Source organism: Lactuca saligna, chromosome 4, assembly GCF_052625555.1.
Source record: "Lactuca saligna cultivar CGN05327 chromosome 4, ASM5262555v1, whole genome shotgun sequence".
NCBI classification, from domain to species: Eukaryota; Viridiplantae; Streptophyta; class Magnoliopsida; order Asterales; family Asteraceae; genus Lactuca; species Lactuca saligna.
Genome location: NC_136420.1, coordinates 337,199,314 through 337,223,235, shown reverse-complemented (window position 1 = coordinate 337,223,235; position 23,922 = coordinate 337,199,314). Strand labels below are relative to the sequence as shown.

Here is a 23,922-nt window from a genome sequence, read left to right as displayed (position 1 = left end):
TTTGTTTATCTCAGACTTAGTCAAGAATATCCCAGCTATGTTCATCTCAGTAGTGAGTGTGGTAAATCGCTACAACTGAGCTTCCAGGGTTTCTCCAGGGATATAGTTGAACATATTGAATTTTTGTCTTAGCATATCCTGACGGCTTTCTTTCGTGTCTTCATTTCCCTCGTAGACCTCGATCAAGGCTTCCCACAATGCTTTTGTCACAACTAGAAATTTTGTGCCTTGTAACTACAACACTTAAGTCGGATTATGAATCCAAAAACATAAGGGCATGTATGATGCTTACTCTGTGACAACAAAATTGCAATCAAATACACCATACAAGCATTACAAATAGTCAACAAGCAATTGAAACCCTAGAAGTTCTTATTTAGGTCCATTTTGGACTAGAACTTCCTTATTGGGCCTAATGGACCAATAAGCTTCCAATTTGACTATCTTGGGTTTAGAACTCTTAAATGGGCTCTAATTGGACCCACTTTCATTTATTTCAACATATTGGGCCATATTGGGCCTAGAATGAAATAAATCAAATATTATGAACTATTTTGGACCATAATTAACCTAATTTAGCCTTAATAGCTCATAAAAATCACATTTATAATTAATTGCGGCCAAACATCACTTAACATAACCATGAAATGGGCTTAAGCATACAAGGCCCAATACTCATCTTTTTCTCTCCAAATCTCGGCCCAAGCCCAACCAAAGAAAGAGAGTTGACTTTCCTATGCCACCTCATAATTATCCATAGGACTCCCATGCACCATCTCATGTTTTCATGCAAATCAATTCAAGAACCACACTCCTCTCCTCTCTCTTCTTGCTCTCGGCCGAACACAACACACACACACTCACAAAAATTCATTTCATTCTCTCTAAGTCTTGAAGGACATCTCCTTCCTCCTTCTTCAAAATTTCGAGAATCAAGAGCTTTTCAAGGAGGTTTTTCCCACAAACACATCATCTAAGGTAAGTTGATGACTAATCCATGATCTAGCTACTTCATTTCATCAAAAATATCTCCTAAATCTATTCCAACTTGTGATCATGCACCTTAGAAGTCACTAAACTCGAGATCTACCAAGGAGACTTGCTAGGATCGAAATTTTCTTCTTTTCTCTCTTCAAAACCGAAACTACAACTCAAGGTGAGCTTCATACCCCCTTATTTTCGGTTTTTATAAGTTTTTGTGGGGGAGAATACAAGTAAAGGTGTAGATCCATCATTATGTGTATGTTTTGGTTGATTTCTATGCTTATATGTATGTTTTGTATGATTTTGATGCTAGATCTAGTTATGAAGTGCTAAAAACCGAGATATATCTTATACTAGCATGAAATATACTACTACATACAAAGTATACCAAGAAAAATAGCTAAGTGGCTTAACAATACATACTTTGGGCTAAAAACTCATTTTTTTTTTGACATAAATGTTAAAAATACAAAGTTAAAGGGCCCAAAATGAAATATTTCGAAATCTGATGGGTGAGATGAGTCAAAACAGATTCCATAATGTATTTTCTGAAAATATACTCTTTTGGAAGATCAAAAACATAAATTTCAAGCTTAATGGGCTAAAAATGACAATTTCGGCCCAATAGGGCCCATTATGCGAAAATTTCTGTTTTGGAGGGCCAAAACTGTGTTTTCCTGTAAAACAGTGGACTATTAGTGTTACATGTACTTTTCAAAGGTTTAAAACGCTTTTCAAATTTAAAAAGGACCAAAGTTGCAAAAATTTTCCAAATTGGGCCAAAAATGTAAAAATTGCGAAAAAGAGGGGTTATAACCGAGAAAACTGCAATTTCAGGGACTTAAACTGTTTTAAATGAAAAATATGCTGAAAAATATTAATTTCAATAATTTTTGGTGTTAAAATGTCAAGAAAAATGGTTTAAGGACTAAACCGGAAATTATTTTACCTAAAGGGGTGAAAAAGTAAATTTACAAAATTAAGAGGGGTTGTAAACAGAAAATTTTCAAGGGTAATTCAATACACTCGTTGTGAACAAAGATTGACACTACGACTCTCGATAAATTACAATACACAATATCACCAACAATCGTTATCAAACGAATTGATTCGGTCTCGAATCAATAACAAATCCAAAACTACTAACACTATAACGCTCAATACACATATGAAACTCTTGGAACTCTTTACTCTCGTGGAATTACTCAATACGTCGACGTACACTCCTTAGGCCCAAAAGTTGCAAATCATGCTTGTCGAGCCTAGCTAGCCCGATGACATGATCTTTAGGCCCAAAGGACACTTGCTTACATGTAGTTGGGTCTAATGCGACTCGACTGCGTGTAAAAGGACTTTCAATGGCAAACATGTTGCTGGTCCCCAAGGGTCCTTCAGTGCTGCTAGTAAAGTCGGTAACTCACGATTGCGGGTCGGGCTTCGGGCCCTTCGCAATTGCAATGGTCTTGAACGACGCAGGGAAATACCGAGGGTTTCGCACCTTCACTTTTTCTCTCCGGTCGTGGGACTACACAAGTCCGGGAGGATTGAGTTGTGTGAATAAGTGCGAGTGACGCCTAAGGGATCACTAGCACGGTTGCCAATTGGAAGTTTTCATTAACGTACGATACAACAATTCACCACCCTCTGTATACTCAATGCCTCCGGAGCTCAACGAATACCTCTAACGTAACGAAATAACAGTACCCAAAATAACTAAAGCAAAGTGATAGGAAAACGTCGGGTTTTCCTAGGGTTTTCAACAAGTACACTTACGAACTACATGTCGAATTTCACAACTCTTACGCTTACATCTATAGAATTCAAACAAGCATACTCACGGATCTTCACATATTTTTACGTTATTCTATTTTCAGAAAATATCGGATTTTCTGGTGATTTTTTTTCAAAACATTACAAACATTGGATTTCAAACATTACTTATGAATTCACCAACATTTCATATGTTGACGTTTTTTTCAAAATACTTGTATTCTCAGGTAACAGATAAAGTGAAGGATGAATTGTACTCTATGACGTTTTGCTGTGGTTTAATTTAGTATCGAACAGTTACTTTTGAGAATGTAATGTTTTGGAACAATGTAATGGATGTAAACGCTACCAGTTGTATCATTCCAAATGTTGGTGATGTATAATGTTATGTTTCATGTATATTCATTGTGATGGTATTCAATTGAGTCACGACAGCCCCCGGACGTTTCCGCCGTCTGGTTCGGGGGTGTGACAGCTTTGGCTAAAGTATATTCTCTGAAACCTTGAGCTATATCAGGAGATAAAGTCATGGTCAGAATGGCTAAAGCCCTTTCCCATTCTTCAACTTTCTCAAAATCCTCATCAGTATAATTTTCAACTGCTTTGTCAACCTGTTGTCCCGCAATAGTGGTAGTAATTTTGACTGGACCTTTGATAATCCTACGCCAAACCTTGAAGTCTTTCATCTTGATGTATTTCTCAATTCGGTATTTCCATTCAGGAAACCCATCTGCAGACAGTAATCTTGGAATATGCATGGTTGTTCCCATAACTGAATCCAGTTCATGATGATGTGCTTGACTTTGAGAATCCATTTTTTTTTAATTTTATAAATTTTAATTTTAAATCAAAAAAAAATTAAAAACAAGAAAATGCCAAATAGAAGTTTGCGGTCAAGGGTTTACGGTCAATGAGTTTGCAGTCAGGGAGATTACGGTCTTTGAAGATTCAGAGTTTACAGTCTTTAAAGATGCTCAGTTTACGGTCGTAAAACGAATACGATTATTGAAGATGCTTGTGTTTACGACCGTAAATAAGGGTTTACGGTCGTGATCTTTTGGCCATAAACTCACAGAAGTTGATGAAAACTCGAATTTTGAGCAGTTTCGATCTCCTTTAGTCACGTAACCACCAAAAACAGTTTCGAACAATGATGAAGACAAGTTCCTTTGACCGAAAACTTGATTGAGAGATGTTTTGACACTAGTTTTGCTCTGATACCAATTGTAAGGTCCTGAAACGGATCTTAACCAGTGATCAAGCAATCAATCAATCAGCAATAGTAAGAATTGAAGTAGGAGAAGAAGAAGAAACAAGCTTGCACACGTTTGTATTATAAAAGCATCTGGTACAGCTTGTGAATACTCTGGCCGCAAATACTAAACGATCAACAACGATAAAAGACCTTGACCAATCCTATATATAGAAGACTCTGGTCGTAAACAGGGTTTACAACCGTAAACACATGACCTGGCCGTAAACACCCAAACATCCTGAAAATATATAAAATGAATCAAAAGACCTTTTACAATGGAAAGCCTAGAACAAACCATAAAGTAGTGCCTTCATAAAGATTTGGGCTTTATGGATATGCACGTCCAATGCATGTCTCATCTATGTTAGGTCAAAAGATGAGTGAAAGGAACTTAAACCCATGCATGGAACCAAATACACTGGGCAACTTCAGATCTATAACATATGTCCACCAAGGGACCTCTATGATCCATAAAGTTGCTAACTTTATGGAATCTCACAATTCCAATTAACTCATATAAGGAGAAAAATGGACAAAATCATAGATCCAATAACCTAGAAGCATAAAATTAGGATCTTGGGCACTTACAAAGGTCCTAAGATGCCCAAGAGAACTCCCTAAGCTTGCGAAGATGAAGAGAAATGCTCCCAAGATCTTCTTCCTTCAAAAGCAACCAAAGGCACCAAAATGAGCTCACAAATAACCAAGAGGGGTTAGGGCTAGGGTTTCTGAGGTTTGAGGTTGATGGAGGCTGAGGATGAACAAACTCTAGCCTCCTCTTTCCTTTAAATAAGGTGAAAACCCCGAAAATCAGGGTTTAAGCCTTCAGGCAGCTGCCACGTCGTGGCCAAAGACTACCACGCCATGGTGAATTAAATGAAGTTCGCAACCAATTCTCCATCGCCAAGTTCTCGTGGTGACTCCACTACGTTGTGGCAACCCAAAACTCATAAAACAGAAAATAAACTATACCTCGAGAATCTGGATGTTACAAATACTGTGGCTAATGTCTAAAGGGCCAGAATATTATATTCCTAACATTTTCCACTTGTAATATATATATATATATATATATATATATATATATATATATATATATATATATAAGATTTATATAGGTTACAATTATATAATATATTTTTGTTTATTATTACTTATGTTTCTTTTAATAAAAGAAACATCAAATTTTCTTTTACTCTGTTGGATAGGTTGAGTTGATTTATATGTATATTACTAAATTAGTCTTATAGTTTTATTATCATTTTTGCAGAATACTGTAGTTATAGATTTTCTTATCTTACTAAGTCATGTGTGGGTAAAGTGGCAGAATAGGTAAAAAACAACAATGTATAGGTATTCAGATTAAGTGCTTAACCCATTAAGCTCACTAAGTAAAAAAAAAAACAAATAGCTCCTTGCTCCGTCTTACATTATTATACTTAATCAAATTATTGAATATATTTATGATGCATATGTAAATTCAGAGTAACCTTAAGGTTGTTACAGATTTGGTCCATACCAGCTTTCTTTTTTAGTTTCCATGTATCCGTATATTGGGTGTTTGGTTTGAATTCTCTCCCACTCCAAAGAATATAGAGTATATTATGTGATTTTTATTTTTTTATTTTAGGACTAAATGCAAGAAATAAAAATATACTTTTATTTATTTGTGTATGACAACATCCTACTTTCCTGTTTGAGTATCAAAATCTGGTAGCTGAAGCAATCAAGATCTTCAACCATAATAGAAAAGGAATCAACTACCAGATCCTCTCCAACCCTTGATTTTGACCAACGCATTGGTCAAACTATAACCGAGTTTTTGTGTGCTAATGTGTATGTTAATGGAATACTCCCTTTTGATGTGCAAGTATGATATTAAATCTTTAATGTACATTACGGATTGATGAATCCGTAACAACATAAATCCAATTTGCCTTTTTTTTTTTTTTTTTAATGCATATTCATTGAAATGTCCATGAAGCATTTACAAAACTTTTTAGTAGAACGAAGAAAATGATACTTGGTATGTGTGATTCTTCACTTAATCTTTAAAAATACAAAGTTCCTGTCATCCCTTATCTCTATTTTGACGAGATTTAAATGTATCAATGGAAATGGTCATGAAAGGATATATATTTTTTGAACAACAAAACTTTTATAAAACAATAGCAGAACGCTAACAAAATTCACAACAAATAGTTCTACAAACCAAAAAGAAAACAATAGATCAAATGGCTCAAGTTATAACTTAGTTTTTGTGTGCTAATGTGTATGCTAATGGAATTCTCCATTTTGATGTGCAAGTAAGATATTAAATCTTCATTGTACAATGTACATTAGGGATTGATGAATCCGTAACGACATAAATCCAATTTGCTTTTTTTTTTCTTTTCAATTTTCAATGCATATTCATAGAAATGTCTATGAAACCTTTACAAAACTTTTGACTAGAACCAAGAAAATGATATTTGTTATGTGTGATTATTCACTTAATATCTAAAAATACAAAATTCCCTTCATCCCTTATCTCTATTTTAAATTTTAATGGGATTTAAATTTCTCAATGGAAGTGAAAGATACAAGTGAGCTTAAAAATATTTAAAGGCTGGCCATGAAATGAGTAATTTATCGAGAAGAAATTTTTTGTTGTTAGTCTAGATGTTTTATGACCGAATGGTTCTAAAAAAAGATATTGAATATAAATTACATTAATATTTCTTAACTTGTAAAAAATACCATTCTGTCAACAAAACAACCTAAGGGTTTTTCATTCCACATTCCACACACTAGCTCAAATCCATTTGAATACGTGATGATTGAAGAGTAATAGTCGTAAGGATTATGTAAACGTGTAGTCGAATTGTGTTTTTGTTCATCCTTCTTTGTACTTTACTCATATATTTTAACAAGAGAGTAGGGGCAAGTATACACAATAATTACATTACATTTTGACTAGAGATTGAAAATATTTATTTGGGCTAGTGGAGCATTTTGGGCTAAAAAATAGAAACTAAATTAAAGGCTAAAGCTTCAACGCAGCCGACATTTAGCAACAGCAAGAACCAAATCCACACAACAACAGAGCACGATTCACTTTACCCTTTCATTCTCCAACAATACATCAGTTGGATTCACGTTCTCGACATCTCTTTGGTGCACTTCGTGTCTCTATGTCGTATCTCTTGTCTCTCAGCATCCAATATAAATCAAGTAAGTACAGAATGTAACCTAATTTCGTTTAAAATTTTTAAAATCGTCCGTGATTTGATTTCGGGTTATAATTCAAACTAGGGGAGATCAACAGGTCTGAACCGGATTAGGAATACCGGTTCCAAAATGAATTTAATCTCAGTAAAATTAATACTCTACTATCGTCTCTCAGATTAGATTCCAGGGTATAAGCCGGATTATGCCAAAATGATGTGATATTTTCCAAAAACTCTCTAGATAAAGATCGGCATGTCTGCTACAAGGAGCATAAGCACGGGTATCAGAGACTGTCCTCGGCTGATCAGATTCACTTTGAAAGCTCCAACGAATGTAACTTCAATTCCTATTCTCGTTCTCGTAAATTCCCTGATTATTGAGATATTTTCCAATTCAAAATTGTTAGGTTGAGGTGGAATTTGCAAACGGTAGTCAGTACAACTTGCCAGCTGAATTCTTGAGGGTGTTCAGCCCCGCTGTTGATAGTAAGATCAGATCAATTGGTGGCGAGAAGGTACTTTTGACTTAGGGTTGTTCACGAAAGCATAAAGGAAAGGTCATTGAGTCGATATATCATAGTTGTTGATGTTTATTACTTATATAATTGAAATTGATTCCTCATGGACCAATATTGTTAATTTGGATTTGCATTGAACTACGTATCAGGTGATTTATGGACGCCGTTATGTAGGGATCATGTCTGCAGAACCGGTTGGAAACTATGGTGTGAGGTACTTACTTAATATGGGTATATATAATAATATTAATATAAATAAATATAATGATGAGTAAATTCATTTTGTTTATTGGCTATTTTTAGGTTACTTTTTGATGACTTGCATAAAACTGGGATATATACATGGGACTATTTCTATCATCTTGGAAGCAACAAATTCACCCTCATGAGAAGCTACATCAATACGTTGAGGAAACATGGGCTTACCCGTGACCCTCGTGCAAAAAAATAAGGCGATTTTTCTTAAAATATTTCCTTAAATTGGCAACAAAGATTACTTTCAAGAACTTCACATGGTTTACATTTCCTCTTGCTACAATATAATTTCCCAAAATCATGATTTTTACTATGTATATGATCGCTTTAGAAGTTATAGAACAAACAAAGTATATTAAGACTACTTGGGTTGTTACACCGGACATGACTGATGGGTATACGACTATATAAATTTTGTAGTGCTATTTTCAGTGATAAAGATGAGGAGGGTATCTATGTTTTTTGCACAGACTAGAGATCGAGAGTGAGCCCCTGCCCCCATCCATCTTGTTCCGCTTTTTTAAATGGGACCAAAAATTGTCTTGTTGACATCAGATGTCAAACACAGTACAACATGTTGTGTCATGTCATGTTTATCAGATGGCATTTTGTTTTGGCTTTTAGGTAATCAAAAGCTGGTGGAAATATTAAGAAAGATGGTGATTGATTAGATTGTAGGAGAAAATGCATATTATAAATTATATCGCAAGAAGGGAAAGAAATGGTTGTTGTAATATTTTTTTAGGAATTCAATTTGCTAATATTAATATTAAATCTTCTCATTGTAGTTTCTAACTACACCCTACAATATTTGTGAAATTTTATTTACTACAATATTTGTAGGTATAGCTTTAATTGTTTTGTTGTTGATGCGTCAAAGATTCTATCATTTGTGGTTATTGTAGATACCAACATACTTTCATTTACTTGCACATTATAGCATCTTATCGAGTTGTAGCAGTGAAAAGTTTTTTGTATTTCGATGACATTGTTATAATGTGTGTAGATTTTTTAAAGTATAATGTTGTAATATGAAGAAAATTTAAAGTATAACTCTATGATAAGCAAATCAATAAAAGTATGTTGCTATTCTTGCATTTATCCATTGAAATTACAACAAGCCTTTGGAACTAGGATCTGATTGTGAACCAATTTTTCCATTCTAAATTATTGATTGAGATTAAAAATTAACTAAAAGTATAAACATCATGTGTACCTAATTCTTTTTCATCCAAACACACTTTCTAAACATGAAACTTCTTTTTTTTTCTATAATTTCATTAAGAAGAAGTTAAAATTGCATAGTAGGGTTTCTATCAGTTTTCACATGATTGAGACTAATAACTAAATAAAAGTAAAGAACCATTTAGTGTTAAATGATTCCAATCTCTTAATGATTCAAAGAACGTAAGGTTCCTTACCGTTCATCTAGAGGCTTTTAATTTCTTCATGGGTTTTTTTCGACAGTTGTATTAAACATGTTGAATGCTGACCGATTAAGGTGATCTTTAAAGTTATTAAATGTGCTTTCCATGGCTTGTTTCATGTATGATTCCTTAAATTCTAGGCAAAACAAAGCAATATTATAAATGCATTCTATTTCTACAATACGTAAAGGTTTGAAGGCAATTTTTCCATCATTCACAGGCTTATATTGATAAAGCTATAAAGGGCTCAAAGGAAACTGTTGATTTGCACATCATTGTTGATGGCGACCAACGTGTTGTAGGAGCCCTTTGGTCTAACAGGGGCCCATAACAAACATTTGACTTGGTGTTTGACAGAAAAATTAAAATCTCACACACCTTGGAAAATTCTAGCCTTTTTTTTTTTGATACTATACTAAAAAGCTTATTTATTTCCATATATATCCTTTTTTTTTCAAACATACTGTTTTTCTAGCTTAAAAATATTTAAATTAAATTGTTTTATTATTGAATTTTGGTTTGTCGTATCCTTAACATGTTTGTTTTGCGATCACCTTATCTAAAGATTTGGATTTTGAGGATGAATTGGTAATGATGATGATGAGGAGGTACAAACATTACATACATGCATGAATGCTTCCATTGAATTTTCATGTAGCATAATGATGTTGTCGATGTCTTATTTTTCAGGATAATTATGATTCAGATGATGATAAAGAAAATATTATAAATATATTACAATGCATGGAAGAGAGGAAAAGGCAAATGAAAGAGAAAAAAAAGGCAGATAGAGAGTCAGATTTAATGGTTGGTGAATTCCTAGGAAGTGGAGTTGATTATTTTGATGAGAAGTAATTTATCGCCTGTTACTAGTATAACAATTTACTTTCAAATCACATTGCTATATTTGTGTTTTTCTATTAATGTATTTATGTAGTACAAAGGTTCAGTTTTTGCAACTAATGCATCCATATGATTTTAAGCATCTAATTTAAAATACTGGTTTAACTTTTTGAAACTATATTGAGTTTTTACTACTAGGTGAAACCTTGAAAAAGGACCACAATTGAACAATTATTTAATTTTGGACAAAACAAAAGATAAGTCTGAATGCATGGGGACTCTTGTATTTTACTCTATTTTGATTAAAACTACAAAATTGTGCCTTTAATTATTTTTACTGTTTAGTACAAAACTGAAAAATTTTCAATTTGTGTCGAATATCAATGTTTCCCAAAGGATTTCAGCTATCAAACAAAACTATATCTATAAATGCAAGAAGTAGCATCCTAGTTTATTTTCTTTCCATTACAACATTTCATTTCTGAAAACACTGAGAAGAATACAATGTTGTAACATAAAGAAATGCAAAGTATGTTGCAATTTCCTGCATTCAAAATAATGTTATTATGTATGTTATGTGTAATTAGTTTGTTAGATAATATTTTAAATTTTAGCAACAATAAAGGTTATATTGGTAAAGGCCTTTTCAAGTTTCAAATACATTTGTGTTGGTTTAGGACTACTCTGAAATATAAGGATATATTAGTAATAAAAGAACATATATAACATTTTTATATCCTTTATGATAGTTTTTTTATATTATAATATATTTAAGTTTATTTTTTATTTTTTACCTATAATAATTTTAATTTTTGCTCCATGTTATTGCATTTTTGGCCTCTGTTATTATTTAATCACCTTAATAGATATGTACTTTAAAAGTACAATGCTATAATTGGATCCAAATTCTTTCCAAAAATCAAATTTTATCTTTTGTAGACATTACGTAAGTTAATTGTGTGGCAGTTATGTTATCTTTACATTTTAAACAGTCATGCATTTTCTCTCCTACATGAAATGGAAACCAATGATGTGGATATTCTTTTTTCTCGTATCAAGAAATGCTAAAAATTTAACCGATATCCTTAAGATGGTCCCGTTTGGTGAGAAGAACATAACAAAACTATAATTTTTTTTAGAGTGTTAGGCATCCCTAACTAACTGAAAGTTTGACCAAATCCAATGGGACAATTCACTAAAAAAAATAGTCCCTTAAAAGTTCCAATTTTTTTTGATCTGACGAAATTAACCCTGGAACGGGTCTTAGCTTGTGTCTTCACCATTCTCACATTCTTATGAAATTATCGGGTTCTTCAAATAGATAACATCGCCTTCCTGATTACACACAGAAACTGATTATAGATTATTGATTATCAATTATACAAACTCTGTAGCCATCCACAATCTCCTCTGTGTCATTTGTGCTCAACATCCCAAGGTACAACTCCTTTTCAAACTTCAGTAGTATTGTCATTTGTTGATTTACTTGAACAAATTATTGATTATTTCTCTCATAACCTTGCATGCATCTATTTGTTCTTAGTTATGTGTATAAATTTTGATTGCCTTGAAGTTTTCTATATAATGAAAATCCGATTCTGAAAGTTTTTTAGATTCTTTATCTGTCCATCGTTACCTGCATCTGCATATGTTTCTTTAACTATGTGTTTTAACTTCGTTAGTTACTTGAGGTCGGGATATCACCAGATGAGGGTTCGGGATGAAGATATCCAGAAGACAACGTTCAGGACTCGTTACGGGCATTACGAGTTTGTGGTGATGCCTTTCAGGCTCACCAATGCACCAGCAACGTTTAGTGATCTCATGAACAGGGTGTGTAGGTCGATGTTGGATCGTTCGGTGATCGTATTCATCGATGATATCTTAGTGTATTCGAGATCCAGAGAGCAACATGAGGAGCATTTGAGGGAGATCCTCAAAGTTCTAAGATCGAAGAGGCTTTACGCCAAATTCTTCATGTGTGATTTTTGGTTACGGGAGGTCCAGTTCCTAGGACACCTCGTTAACCAAAAGGGGATATTGGTCGATCCGTCAAAGATCGAGGCGGTGATGAGTTGGGAGGTACCGATGTCACCTACCGAGATCAGGAGTTTCCTTGGGTTGGCTGGTTATTATCGGAGATTTATCAAGGATTTCTCTAAGATCGCCATGCCACTCACCAAGTTGACCCGGAAGGGTGTTGCTTTTTCATGGGGTCCGGAGCAGCAGACCTCATTTAAGACACTTCGCCAGAGATTGTGCGAAGCTCTGGTGCTCGCACTCCCTAAAGGGATGGAGGATTTTATGGTGTACTGTGATGCATCGATATCAGGGTTGGGAGTGGTGCTTATGCAGAGGGGGCATGTGATAGCATATGCATCGAGACAACTGAAACCTCATGATTCAAGGTATCCCACCCACGATCTGGAGTTGGGGGCAGTGGTGTTCGCCCTCAAGATCTAGCGTCACTACTTATATGGGGTTCGGTGTACCATATACACGGACCAAAAAGCTTGAAGTACCTGATGGATCAGCCTAACCTGAATATGCGCCAGAGGAGATGGTTGGATGTGGTAATGGATTACAACTACGAGATCCTGTACCACCCGGGCAAGGCTAATGTTGTAGCCGATGCCCTGAGTCGTAGGGCGGAGGGCGCCCCGATACGAGATGTTTGCATGAGATTGAAAGTGATGACTCCGGTGTGGGACACCATTCGAGGGGCCCAGGCGGAGGCCGTGAAACCAGAGAACCGCAAAAGGGAGTGAGTGATCGGGCAGGTATCGGAGTTCGTTACTGATAATCGAGGACTTACAACCTTTCAGGGTCGAGTTTGGGTACTGTTTGTGGGCAAAACGCGCACCATCTTGATGGAGGAGGCGTATAGATCGAAGTTCTCGATCCACCCTAGGGCCACTAAGATGTATTTGGACCTGAAGAAGGAGTATTGGTGGCCCTGTATGAAGAGGGATGTTTCATGATTCGTAGATAGGTGCTTGACCTATCGCAAGGTTAAGGCTGAGCACCAATGTCCGCATGGTAAGTTGCAGCCGTTAGAGATTCCCGAGTGGAAGTGGGAACAGATTACCATGGATTTTATCACCAAATTATCGAGGACTGCTAGGGGTGTTGATGCAATTTGAGTGATTGTGGACAGGTTGACAAAGAGTGCTCACTTTCTTGCCATCAGTGAGAGCTCTTCCGCGGAGAGATTGGCAGAGTTGTACGTTACGGAGGTGGTATCGCAGCATGGAGTGCCGATCTCGATCGTCTCAGATCGAGATGTGCGTTTCACTTCCAAATTCTAGAAGAAATTTCATGGGGAATTGGGTACGAGGCTGCATTTTAGTACCGCATACCACCCACAAACTTACGGACAGAGCGAGCGGACGATTCAGACGCTCGAGGACATGCTTCGGGCATGTGTACTGGATTTCGGCGAGAGTTGGGATACGTATTTGCCCTTGGCTGAGTTTTCCTATAACAACAACCATCATTCGAGTATTGGTATGCCACCCTTTGAGCTCTTGTATGGAAGGAGGTGTCGGACCCCCATTTGCTGGGGTGAGGTAGGGCAACGTGTGATGGGTAGTACATAGATAGTGCTTCAGACGACAGAGCAGATACAACAGGTCAGACATAGGTTATTGACCGCTCAGAGTCGCCAAAAGAGTTATGCGAATAGGCGACGATCTGAACTCGAGTTTCAGGTTAGGGATTTTGTGCTCCTGAAGGTGTCTCCTTGGAAAGGAGTGATCTGTTTCAGGAAGAGCGGCAAGCTGGGGCCCCGATATATTGGGCCGTTTAGGGTGATCGCGAGGGTGGACACAGTATCATATCATTTGGAGTTACCTGCGGAGTTGGACCAGATTCATGATACCTTCCACGTGTCGCAACTGAGGAAGTGTATAGTCGACGAGTCGGCAGTGGTACCATTAGAGGATATCTAGGTGGACGCGAGTCTGAATTATACTGAGAAGCTGATTGCAATCTTGGATTAGAAGATCAAGGTTCTGAGAAGCAAGGAAGTGCCCCTGGTGCAGGTCCAGTGGCAACATCGGAAAGGGTCCGAGCTGACTTGGGAGCCGGAGTCAGAGATGCGGGAGCAACATCCAGAGTTGTTTTCGACATGAGACTTCGAGGGCGAAGTTTGGTTCTAGTGGGGGAGAATTGTAATAGCTCGAAATTCAGGTAAGCTTTATAACCCTTTTATTTTGAGAGAGTTGGCAAGACGATTCCTTTAAGGTTGTGTGTTAGTTGTGAGTACGCTGGGCGTAACGAGGCGTACGCCGCGCGTACTCACGCGCTTATTTTGAACGCGGACTCGCCCGGGTATGCTAGGCGTACCCAGGGTTACGCTGGGCGTAATGCGTCCGGATGCAAACCCTAAACTCTGGCTTGTGTACTATAAAAGGAACGTCTAGTCCCTTGCCCCAGCCACCATACCCCCTTGAGTGAGCCCTTAGAGTGCATAAATCCTTGTATAAGCTTGTGTGTGTGATTCTTGAGCTTGAAGGTACCTTTTTGAGGTGAAGAAGGAGAAGAGGAAGCCATTTTTGGAGCTAGAGGTGGAAGAGCAAGAGTAGATCCGAGTTCTACAGTGGTTGGAGATCCCTTTTGAGGTAAAAAGCTTCAAGCTTTGCATCTTTTCTATTCATGCTTTGTAGAGAGAAGTTTTAGGGTTTTTAGTCCCCAAGTTCATAGCTTTTTAGTGGTTGAGCTCTTAAAAGCTGAGATTTGTCCCATACTAGCTCATTTAGTGTTGAGGATTCATAAAAATCCAATCTTGGTCGTGGATATTGAGTCATGCATGAGTTAAGGTCTTAATATGGAAAGAGGAAAGGTGTTTTGAGTGGTAGATGATCTTTACATCCATGCAAGGCTTAAAGGTTTCAACTTTATGGAGTAAGGACCCTTAAAGAGGTCAGATCTGGAATATGAGTTCTTGTCTTAATCGTTTAAGACCTCAATACTAAATATGGCTGAACCGGGATTTATGTCGGGCGTAATCCCAGTACGCGCAGCGTAAGGGGTGGCACACCCCGATTATGTGAAGGCACCGGGTACGCCCAGCGTACATGTTTGGTACGTGCAGCGTAACCCGGAGGGTTGACTTTTGTTGACTTTTAGGTTTTGGTCAACTTAGGCTATTTGCGCCATGCGAGGGGTAAAATGGTCTTTTACCCTCTTGAGAGTGCTAAGAGAGGGAATGGTCTAGCCTTGGGAAATGTGTTGATGCCGAGTGTTTATTTCGTATGATTAAGCGGAGGCTACATCCCATTTTCACGAAGTCCAAGATTTCTGAGTTACTGAATTACGTGAGGTGAGTCTTCTCACTATATATTACCTAGAGTGGTATTATGAGTTGATCGGAAGGTCTTATGTGCTATTTATAAGATTATGTGCCATGTATGAGATTATGTGCTATGTGATGTACATATGATATATAATTGTATAGACCGGACCGGAGGGTCCAACGAGACAGACCGGGCCGGAGGGCCCAACGAGCTATGACCGGACCAGAGGGTCCAACGAGCTACGGGACCGAAGGGTCCTGCTGAGACACATCAGCCGGAGGGTCGTAGAGTAGCCTCGAGTGACGTATATGTTGTATGTGGTATTTTGGGGAACTCGCTAAGCATTTATGCTTACAGTTGTTGTGTTATGTGTTTCAGGTACTAATGAGGACCGTGGAAAGGCGCCGGCGTGAACCGTACACACAGAGAGGAGATTTGATTTGTGATCTTGGGATATGTTTGTTTTGATAACTATTGTGGAATACTTTTTGAGAATGTTTTATATTTAAAAATTTGGTTGTTGAAAAATGAAAAATTTGTTTTGAAAATCTCGTTGTTACAAAAATGCCCGTCATTTAGACAGGTCTTTTACATATATTGCCAAAAAAAAAACAAATATAAAAATAAAAAACAGAAAATCTACATACTAATAAGCTTCTTAACCATCATTATTTCAAACCCACCCATCACTCGAGATTAAGAACGAAATGGAGCACAACCACCAACATCAACAAGAGCATCCCCATTATCATGCCAACCATCGCAACACCAATGACTTTAAACTTCTGATCATGGTCATCCAGATTGTGCTGGAGACTGATGTGGTCGATCCTGCATACGATATAGTCTTGTTTGAGTTGCTCCTTCAACCGTTTCATTTCAGATTGGTTTTCTGAATCTTCTGACCATAATCACAGAAGATTAAATGGATCACATTGTAGTTGATGTCTTTACCATAATTTAAATAGTCGGGTGAAGGTGGTGGAGCCGATATTGTTGCTTTTTAAAGGTTCTTCGAGATGATTGTTTGCCCGAATATGGTAAACAAATTTAAGGGTTGTTTTACTTTAAACCCCACATGGATGTATCCCCTTTTAATTCGAGACATGTGCCTAGGACTCAATTGAAGTGACAATGTAAGGTTGGCGGGGTATTGGTGGAAATTAAAGGCCGTAATTACTATTTGCATTTGTGTCATCGAGTCAACTCAATATTGACTCAACGAGTTCACTCACCTGCTTACTTGGCAAGTAACAAGGTAGGTTAACTTGCTAAAATAGATAACATGACTTTTCCAACCAGTAAAACACAAATATATGCCCTTAATATGCAAAAAATAGTCATGATGAACCATTTAAACCATTATACGTAACTTTATTTTATCCTAAACCCTAAAATCCTACTTTATGAAGGTTTTTTTTTACTACTTGTCAATTTTTCATGAGTTTTGACACTTGTCATTTTATGATAATCTTGAAATAAATATTATCCACTTTTCAATTTTTTGTTTGTTTTAATTAAAGTCATATACTTATATATATAAAGTATTAAATATATATATATATATATATATATATATATATATATATATATATATATATATATATATATATATATATATGATATTAAATTGTAATAAATACATTTATTTCTTTTTTATTTTAAAGTTGTATATTAATTTTTTTTTTTTTTTTATACTTTAAGTTTAATCATTTTCTAAATCAACCCGTATAATATACGGGTCTCACACCTAGTATATCATCGAATCAAAACGACGGTGCTGTACCGTGAGACCAAATTTATCTGCTTCAAAAACTATTTTAATTTTAATTTTTTTTATAAGACAAATACACAACGACGGTACCAAGATTGTTAAGCCTTGTTCATTTTGACCCAAAATTAATCAATTTCGATAAAATAATTTTGTTTCTCTAATATTTAATTATATATTACTCGGTCAAAGGGTTTTCTTTTCCACGCATACTAAAATAGAGAAGGGTTGACTCTACAGTCCTTATATTATTTTGCTCATAGCCTCACAAACACCGCCTCCTTTCTTCTTCACCATCAACTCTCTACAGTGAATTCGCTCCCATCCTACGATAGTTAGGAGTTCTATTGCATCATCACAGTCTCGATTAATGGACGAGGGCATCAAAGAGAAGTTCTTTTCGGATTTGAGATGCCTCTTTAATCAGAAACCGGAGGTTGATAGTCTTATTCAGGGTTTCGAAAATGTAGGGCTCAAAGGGAAACAAATCGATACTTCTTCAGAAGACGTGGAGGATTTGAGCTCTGATGGTGATTTTAGTATCGGCAATCGTGACATGCAACATCCGATCCGACCCGATGCCGAAAACTGCTCGTTTTTCATTCGAACCGGGACATGCAGGTTCGGGCGGATGTGCAGGTTCAATCACCCTGTTTCGACGAAAATCTATGTATGCACTCTCGCTTCCTCCCCTTTCCCCTTCATTCTGAGATGTTCTAAATTCTTACACGGAATTTGATAGCTCATGCTTTCCCGGTCTATATTTCGAAAGGGCTTTTGTTATATTCAAGTCTTTTGTTGTTGCGAGTTGATTTTTGTTTGCTTTGTTTATGTGTTGTTCGTGTGAAGGTTGATCGGGGAAAAAGCAACATAATTGGTGCTGGAAGTTCATCTAAAAGTTTGAGTCGGATTCCGTGCAAGGTACATTTGATTACATACTCTCTTCCATAGATTCGTCCATTCATGTTTGTTTTCTCAGCTTAATGAGTTAAATGAGGTGAATTTGGTTATACCCTCTCAAAAAATTAAGGGATTTGGCCAGTTAAGGGTAAATACAGGAAAATATAGAGCAACAAGTTTTACTAATAAAGGCTGGCATGTTTAGATTGCTTATGACTTTTATGAATCTATTTTATTAGGTTACAGTATGATGAGATCTACCTAGCAGCAGATAGGAAAAAGAAGAAAAGTGTTTTTAGGATAGTGTCCATGTCCACTGTATGTCTTGGGTAGTGTGAGTCTCATGACCCAATAGGAAGTCTCCATGTCAGTGTTTATGGCTCCACATCCCATCAGTAGGGCTAGTTTGGGAACTGCAGAGTAATTTAATGTGCCTAATGGACCTACAAAGTACAAACTTGTATTGCTAGTATCTGCTTCTTGCTTTATTGATATAATCTTCTTTCAGTGTTGTGTATCCATACTGTATTTACATGCTTACCCAACTGTGTTGCAGTTTTACCAAATTGGTCATTGCAAATATGGAGAATCTTGCAGATTCAATCACTCCAAATCTGAGCCTGAAAACTCTCTCCCGCGCCTTAACGTGCTTGGTTTTCCAGAAAGATTGGTAATTACTAATTTATCCTTGTATAGCTTTTCATATAGATGAATCGGTTGAATAATGTTTTTAATTAAAGCATATTATCTTGTTGAGCAGGGTTGTGAAAACTGTTCATTCTACATGCGTACTGGTGTGTGTGGTTATGGTGCATCCTGTAAATTTCACCACCCTCCACCTATCTTCTTTACTGTTGAATCCATGGATAGCCAGAATGAAGCTTCAGAAATCAATGAGGGTGATGCAGGACATGTGGTTCCTCATTTCTCACAATCAACTAATTCACATGTGCGTGTGCTAAAATTCGGCAGTTTCCCAAGTGCAATCAGTGGGAATCTGGTATGTCCGTATAACCAATATCTTAGTATTGATTACAAAAAGAAGCTTTGATTGATATTTATGTAAATAAATTCATATTGTCTATCTGTTGTTGAATACAGGAAAAGAATGAGCACCCATTGACAGATGGATCCACCTCAGAGTCTCCTTCTGGTGGCAAGACCAAGTAGAATGGGCAAATTACATTTACAGGGATGGTTTCTTAACTCTAAACTAATAATCTCTTAGAATATCTCTCAAGTTTATAACTTAATATGTCATATTTGAAAAAGAATGCAGTCTTTTTCAGCAACTAGAACCTTTTCTTTCATCTTTCTTGTTTTGATACCATGATGCATATGGTTGACTTGACACCTTACTTGTTCTGAGTAATGTTTGACCAAACCAATTCAGGGGTTGACTCTGTATGGTATGGTATGTTGGATCTTTTTCATGGTGATGTTTCCTTGTTTACCTTAGATTTCAAAGGTACATGAGCGCCTTGGTTTTGGTTTCTTCCAGTATATTTGAATTTTTAACTGATGGAATGTGTGCTACAGTTTTACAAGTACACATTAAACATACAACTGGTAGCGTTGTGTTAAGTGTCACTGATATTTTAAGAGCATGTTTAGACAACATCAACTTTAAGCTCTTCATCCTTTAGCTTTGATGCTATGATATTCTTAGGTAGTGTCCATTGACCATTTGCAATTTGCAATTTGCAATGAAAAAAGTTGTTTGTTTTTGGAATGGAACATCACTAAACCAAATCTGATTCCTTAGGCAGAAAGGGGATGCTTTTCTATCATTCATTCCATCACGGAAAATTGTAATATAACCCATTTTTAGTTATAAAGTTTTTAATGACACAATATTATTTTTATAAAATTAAGGGGCTGTTTGATGACCTCCGAATCGGTCAGTATTTATAGTGCGTTTGATACAACCTCTTAATGGCGGCATCTGAACGGTTTTGTAACCCTATCTTCTCTCAACCATTAAGAGGTTGGAATCCATTTACCACTAAATGATTTTTTTGTTACATTCTTATTTTGGTTTTAATGAGCTTTTATGAACTTTAGCTTTATGGGATCATAAATAATAACTCCTATAATTATAACTAAATATATAGAATGTGTTTTAAAACTATATATATATATATATATATATATATATATATATATATATATATATATATATATATATATATCATATAGAAATTCCATGTGAAGATTTAATCCCTTCCTACGGATGGATGAAATATGATCATGGAATCATTCCATTGCCTTTTTCTTATTCCATTCATTTGGCCATTCCACCCCATCAAACAAAACAGACCCAGGCCTTTACATTACAATTGAAAACACTAAAATGTATTTATATAATCCATAGTGGTTCATAAAATAACAAGTGCTTTTCTTTTAATTCCTTCCGATCGTGAATTTTATAAAATAAATGTTACAAAATAGCATCTCCCCGGCAAGTATATTTTTCAATTAAGTTTTATAATCTTGGTAGAGGCGGAAATTTGTCCAATTTATATAAATAGTTAGTATGTTAAATAAGATAAAAGAAACTATATTGTTAGAATAATAACTATTATTTTTAATAAAGCAATCTAGGAGATTGTATGCATTATGGAAAACACTTGGGGGCAACTTTCGACCCGTTTCCTTTTAGCTAATTTTTTTTTTATTCAACCCATTAGATTTAGACCCGTTATAGATATAAAACATAACCTAAAGAAGATATTCATAAGTAAATAAGTTGATATTTCCACTTTTAAATATTGGTTTAACGAGATATTCATTAACCAATTTAATTTAAAATGTCCGAATAAGCTTTTGGTGGCATCGATGTTCGTTTCAAGTAAAATTCCACTTACCATAAGAGGCTCTTGTTTATGCATTTTTTTTGTCTAAAATTACATGAATAGTTAGTTTGTGCCATACCCATAATCAACTCTTATTAGGGGGGTTATTACTTATTATGCAGCTTACAGATCTGCATTCCACTTTGGGAGTGAAATGAACCAAATACTAGTAACCAACTGCTCATGCAATTTTATTCCTGCTGAATATGATAGATCGTTCACTTGGCCCATGATTAATTCAAAATATTTGACTATCGATCCATTTCGGAAACGGGCTTAAATACGCACAAAGTAAAGAAAACGTGTTGAACACAATCAAAGTCGTTAATTACAATTAATGATTAATAATAAGGTGCACATAAGTAAGATAAGTTACCAAAAAAGGATATGTTGCCCTAAATGAAAAAAAGTATTGCAGTTTTTTGCGATAGAGGGGGTGGAGTATATTTGAAATGAATCTCCTAACACGTCATTATATTTTCATGAATTTGACGTTATCTTCTTTTTAGACATTGTTAATATAGTACTAAAAGTTTATGTTATTTATGAGTGAAGGAATTTGAAGCCCACTTTTAATCAGGACCTTGAAAGAACAGACTCAGAAGTTTATTAAATTATTTGTGCTTGCTTACTCTTGTACCATCTTTACTTTCAGTTTTATTGCTAATATATGTTTTTTTTTTTTTTTTTTTTTTGCACTACTATATATAGTAGGCGCTGACATGTCATATGTAGGAGATCATCTGGTGTTTTTCATATGCTAGAGGTCTTCAATGGAAGCAATCCATCTACCCTTGTGTAACAGGTAGACACATGATTGATTTTTGGAAGATAATAATTCGGATGATTTTGAAGGAAATCCATCTAAGAGTTTGGGAGTATCTTTGGATGTGTTATCAAGGTAAACTTCATGTTTCAGTGATTATTGATATAATATGATGATATAGGATGTTATATATATATATATATATATATATATATATATATATATATATATATATATATATATTGCAATTATGTTGGTTAGTTATGAAGGAATATTCTCCACTGTTGGGTGGGTGTGTTTGACAAATTAGAGTTTCAACAATGAGCTTAAAATGGTGATTTGGGCTTTAATTAGTGGTTTATATTTTTTGTCAGCATATTTTGGTAGAACATTATGTGAAAATAATTTTCTACTTATTTGTAATATGTGGCTTTTTGATGATTGTTGGGAATAAAGTTTAAAGAGGCGAGTCACGTGATTTGTGAAAAATGGAATATACCTCAAAATGAGATTTACATAATGGTACGTGAAGTTAGTATTTTATTGTGGATTAAAGTCTTTTTAATTATTTTAACATATAAGGTTTCAGGGTTTCAAGGGCACAAGTTGATTTCTGAACTTTCAGTTGGTATTTTTTTTTTATTTTAACAAGTAGTATTATTGATTTGTTTTTGAAGGATGTGTAAGAAAATAATGTATTTAACCTACATGAGCTGCTTTATTTAAACACAATGGTTCATTGTTGTGAAAAGAGTTGCATGGATTATATTTACATGCATTCACTATGTTAGGTTAAAAGAGCATGATTGCATTATTTAGATCTTGGCATGTTAGGTATCTACAGGTAGAATTATGGCAATTACAGTATCAAGTATGCGCATCTAACTAAAATTTTCTCATTCTTATTGCAGTTTCATCCAACAGATGGTTGTTGCAGGAATGAGAACACTGGATTGCTATATAACATTTTATACTTTCTTGTATCATCTCATTATGTTTTCTATCTTTTCATTCAGTTTTATGTTGTTTTATATCAAAAGGTTTAGTATTATTTCGGATGGATTTGTACCATTTCGCCCTCTTTGCTATCATATTACACGTCAAGCGAAAAAGGTTTGTGTAAAGACAAAGTATTAATATAAAGGACTATTAGATTTGAAATTTATGAATTTAATTATGAACAACATTTTTGCTGGTTTATAACATTTATTCGCTAGACCTTCATCTTTTAAAATATATAGTGTAATATAATGCAAGCATAAGCGTTGCATGCGTAGGGAGTTGAATTATAGCCAATGAGTTTTTAGGATACCAAAAGCTAGTTCCATGTCCTTGTTAATTCTTGTGTTGACATGAACTTTTTTCCTTTTTCCTTGTTTGGATAGGTAAATATTTCCCCAAAAGTATCTCATTGGAAAGATAATGCTTATGCGTGTACTATTCTCGTGCCATATCATAAAAACAAAAACAAGTTACTCAAAATTTTTAAATTGATTTTATAAAAATCTAAAAAGAAATTAAATAAACTAACCGTAATGTGATGTATATTTAGAAAAAAAATAACCAAAAGGTTGTTTTGGTAAAATAACAAACAACTACGGAATGTTGGAATGAAGTATTTCAACAACAAAAAATATTTTTTCTGATAGGAAAATAAATTTCGAATTGAAATTCCGAATTTTGGATTTCGGATTGAAATTTCAGAGTTCAAAAAAAAAAAAAAAAACTGGAATTTCAAAAGAAGTCTGAAATCTTATGAATAATTTTAAAATTTCGGAAAAAAGATTTAATGTTTTTTTTAATAAAATCTAACGAACATTTAACAAAAATAGTAAATATGAAGTGTATAGGATATTAGAGTTTAAAATTAGAAATTTGGTTCAGTATATTACACACTTCAAACGGAAATAGATATTTCTTTGAAAAAAAAATAATAAATAAATAAATTTAAAGATCAAATCTAAAATAGGCATTTGAAAGAAATTTATCATTTTTCAAAATAGAAAATAATTATAACAATCTTTTTTTTTTTTCCAATTTTTTTACAAAATAGCTCAGAAATAAAAAATGCT

At 35.1% G+C, this 23,922-nt stretch overlaps 2 protein-coding genes and 1 long non-coding RNA gene across 3 annotated transcripts; all 3 read left to right on the top strand.

Moving 5' to 3' along the window:
- Nucleotides 1-7,064: 7,064 nt before the first annotated feature.
- Nucleotides 7,065-8,458, top strand: LOC145044220 (Myb domain protein). The gene is made up of 5 exons (XM_078993081.1): nt 7,065-7,222; nt 7,395-7,552; nt 7,626-7,733; nt 7,886-7,950; nt 8,040-8,458. The coding sequence occupies exons 2-5, from the start codon at nt 7,472-7,474 to the stop codon at nt 8,185-8,187; spliced, it is 402 nt and encodes a 133-aa protein (XP_078849207.1). The 5' UTR covers nt 7,065-7,222; nt 7,395-7,471; the 3' UTR covers nt 8,188-8,458.
- Nucleotides 8,459-17,568: 9,110 nt separating this feature from the next.
- On the top strand, nt 17,569-20,363 carry LOC145044218 (zinc finger CCCH domain-containing protein 37-like). The gene is made up of 5 exons (XM_078993080.1): nt 17,569-17,999; nt 18,179-18,250; nt 18,786-18,899; nt 18,990-19,229; nt 19,331-20,363. The coding sequence occupies exons 1-5, from the start codon at nt 17,700-17,702 to the stop codon at nt 19,397-19,399; spliced, it is 795 nt and encodes a 264-aa protein (XP_078849206.1). The 5' UTR covers nt 17,569-17,699; the 3' UTR covers nt 19,400-20,363.
- A 66-nt stretch (nt 20,364-20,429) lies between these two features.
- LOC145044219 (uncharacterized) lies at nt 20,430-23,024 on the top strand. Its single transcript, XR_013681255.1, has 2 exons — nt 20,430-21,985; nt 22,762-23,024. It is a non-coding gene; the product is annotated as an uncharacterized LOC145044219 (long non-coding RNA).
- Nucleotides 23,025-23,922: the final 898 nt, after the last annotated feature.

Bases quoted from the DNA above. Each gene is read 5' to 3' on its own strand.
- LOC145044218 (XM_078993080.1), top strand. From the start codon at position 17,700: ATGGACGAGGGCATCAAAGAGAAGTTCTTTTCGGATTTGAGATGCCTC. The intron at 18,000-18,178 runs GTATGCACTCTC...GTTCGTGTGAAG, and splicing joins CTGTTTCGACGAAAATCTAT to GTTGATCGGGGAAAAAGCAA. The intron at 19,230-19,330 runs GTATGTCCGTAT...TGTTGAATACAG, and splicing joins GTGCAATCAGTGGGAATCTG to GAAAAGAATGAGCACCCATT.
- LOC145044220 (XM_078993081.1), top strand. From the start codon at position 7,472: ATGTCTGCTACAAGGAGCATAAGCACGGGTATCAGAGACTGTCCTCGG. The intron at 7,734-7,885 runs GTACTTTTGACT...ACTACGTATCAG, and splicing joins GATCAATTGGTGGCGAGAAG to GTGATTTATGGACGCCGTTA. The intron at 7,951-8,039 runs GTACTTACTTAA...GGCTATTTTTAG, and splicing joins GTTGGAAACTATGGTGTGAG to GTTACTTTTTGATGACTTGC.